Here is a 2,554-nt window from a genome sequence, read left to right as displayed (position 1 = left end):
GTATGTGAACCCTTTCACGCGACTGAATGACTTGCAACGGACACTCTCAAATAAATGGAGCGACATTGGCGGCCGACATATTTTAGGAATAGCTTCCTGCACGAAGCGAGTGATTGGATCCAAGCTCACACCGAGTGCTGAAGCAGCACTCGCGCCCAATTATTGCTCCAAGGACGTGAATGTCGAAAGTATGACGGCCTCGGAAAATCGAAGCCAGCAGCTACTCAAGGGGGCTCACTTTTAAAGAGGGTCTATTAAACAATGAGTGATGCAATCAGATTCCGCAGCAGTTAAGATTACTAGGACACCAACGTATCTACAATCCAATCTTTATTGAAGTCTTGCTATAGTACAGAATAATACAGCGGCATAGAAACCGAGAACAAAGCCCCACAATATGTGATCATGCCTTGTTGCTTGTCCTTTTGATTAATGCATCCATTGGTTCAGACGTCCGCTCATTACCAGAGCTTGCCACCGAGACCGCCGAGACCACCAAGGCCGCCGAGACCGCCAAGACCGTGGAGACCGCCGAGTCCACCGAGGCCACCCAGACCACCAAGTCCGCCGTGATAGCTCACGAAAGGCTTGGAGACGTGGGACACACTGGCGAAAGGCTGGGCCACGTAGTTGACGACGGGCTTGGCAAGCAGACCGTAGTTGACCACAGGCTGCTTGAGGACGCCGAGGGTGGCCACTGGGTGGGCAGACAGGGCACCGTAGGCGGTACCCGACTTCAGGATACCTCCGCCCAGGCCCAGGCCGCCGAGACCGAGACCTCCAAGACCATAACCACCGCCGAGGCCGCCGAGGCCACCGAGGCCCCCAAGGCCGAGACCGTGGAAGCCACCGGCGGATGCGCAGGCAACAAGGGCAGAAAGGACGATGACCTAGAGATTGAAGGAACGAATTTATAGAACGAGCCAAAGCACCTAGGAGGGTTCGTGTCAAAACTGTCGCTCTTAAGGGGCAGAATGAATTGGCCTCAAGACCAAGATTGAATTGTGTGGAAGCGTGCTTTTGCTTATGCATGGTTCTCTTTGAGGCATGTGGTAATTTAATCTGTCCACAACGCGGGTGGACACAAAGCATCCACACTAACGGCACAAAGCATGGGCAAGGGTTGAGCGCACGAGCTCTTAGCAGTTGATTCCAGTGCGCGAGGGCTGAATGGGCGCCTCCCTAGGCATCCGCCCAGCGTGCGTAGCATTCGTCTTGCTCCAAGGAAGTATTAAACGAAGCTTAGTTCTGCTTTTCACTACATAAGCCTTCTTGATCGAATCTCGGGGTGAATAGCGGGAATACACTATTTCCATCTGCCACCATAGCCTATTAAGTAGAAACCATGTGGCGATTCTCTCGTGCTCGCACAGCAAATAAAGATTGGGAATTTGCGCCATTTAGAGGATACTCACAAAGGTGTTCATGGCTGAAATCCCGTTGAAAGGCTTCGACAGAGTGTGCTTGTGCCACAGCACACTATTGGGCATTTATAGTGGCAGATTCTGAGATCAACGGGAGGAGCCTACGTTCAAGGTCAAGTCTGTCCAATCGAAGTAGCTTTCCTGTCAGTTCCTCGCATGTCTTTTCCTCAACTCCTCATATGCGTCTAAGAGAGCATCATGTTAAAGTAGCGGTCACGCAACAATCGAGGAAGTTCAATCGCCTATAAATGGCGGAATGCGGTCATGACACGGCTGCGAATTTCCAGCTGGCCGAGGTGAGGGGAGGCGACAAGCGCAGCATTAAATCGGCGCGACGCAGGAAAGGGGGTCGCCATTAATAAGAAGGTCGTTCGGCCATATTCACCTCCATCGGAATAGACATATATCGTCCCCCACATTCTATTTTCTGCTAGACCGAGAGCTGGGGCTTTATAAATTCTATTGCAGTTAATAGACCTTGGTATGCCGCTCGCTGAGTTTGGTACGTTAATGTCTGCCTTTTTCTCACAGTCTCTGCGACTGTGATTTCTTCTTTTTCCACTCCAGTCGAAGCTCAGGTCGCTCCATCACCATCTTAAACAGCTCGACTGCAATTTGAATATATTTTTCCTTTGTACTATGTCAGTTTCTAATGGTTTCCTAGTCGTGAGCTGAAGGGTGGAAACACAAAATTTCTCGTGTAAAGGCAGCGTGCTGCTGAAATTACGGTGTTAGAGGAGAATTACATAAATGAAAAGGACAGGACACGTCCTCGTCATTTATGTGATTCTCCTCTAACGCCTAAAAAACAATATTTAAGATAACTATGCCGCTGAAAATCATAGAACTCGGTTTTGTGTAGTAGATAGCAACATGCTAATTTTGTATCAAAACGATCGAACTTTTGCGTTCAGTTCAGTTGGTGTGTTTATTTCGGGTATCGAAAGTGATTCCTTAAGAACGTTGGTGGACAAGGCATATACTCTGTAAAATGGCACAACTGCAGGCAGACATAAAAACGGCCAGTTTTTGTTGACTTGTTTTATTTATCATATAAACGTTGCAGTTTCAAAGTGAAAGCGCCAGACACACACACACAATCACCGCTCAGATGTAATTCGTTATTTTTC

At 48.7% G+C, this 2,554-nt stretch overlaps 1 protein-coding gene across 1 annotated transcript; it reads right to left on the bottom strand.

Moving 5' to 3' along the window:
• Window positions 1-461: 461 nt before the first annotated feature.
• Window positions 462-1,490, bottom strand: LOC115331937 (adult-specific cuticular protein ACP-20-like). Its single transcript, XM_029994211.3, has 2 exons — window positions 1,416-1,490; window positions 462-890 (listed from the first exon to the last, which is right to left on the bottom strand). The coding sequence occupies exons 1-2, from the start codon at window positions 1,488-1,490 to the stop codon at window positions 462-464; spliced, it is 504 nt and encodes a 167-aa protein (XP_029850071.2).
• Between the last annotated feature and the right edge of the window lie 1,064 nt (window positions 1,491-2,554).

This window comes from Ixodes scapularis, unplaced genomic scaffold, assembly GCF_016920785.2.
Source record: "Ixodes scapularis isolate PalLabHiFi unplaced genomic scaffold, ASM1692078v2 PGA_scaffold9__187_contigs__length_104089568, whole genome shotgun sequence".
In the NCBI taxonomy this organism is placed as follows: domain Eukaryota; kingdom Metazoa; phylum Arthropoda; class Arachnida; order Ixodida; family Ixodidae; genus Ixodes; species Ixodes scapularis.
The sequence above is the reverse complement of the archived record's forward strand: the minus strand, read 5'-3'. Positions and strand labels throughout refer to the sequence as shown.

What these genes read in the sequence shown, in the direction of transcription:
- LOC115331937 (XM_029994211.3), bottom strand. Translation starts at nt 1,490, where the DNA reads ATGCCCAATAGTGTGCTGTGGCACAAGCACACTCTGTCGAAGCCTTTC. An exon ending in TTTCAGCCATGAACACCTTT is followed by an intron (nt 891 to 1,415) that starts GTGAGTATCCTC and finishes TTCAATCTCTAG; the next exon opens with GTCATCGTCCTTTCTGCCCT.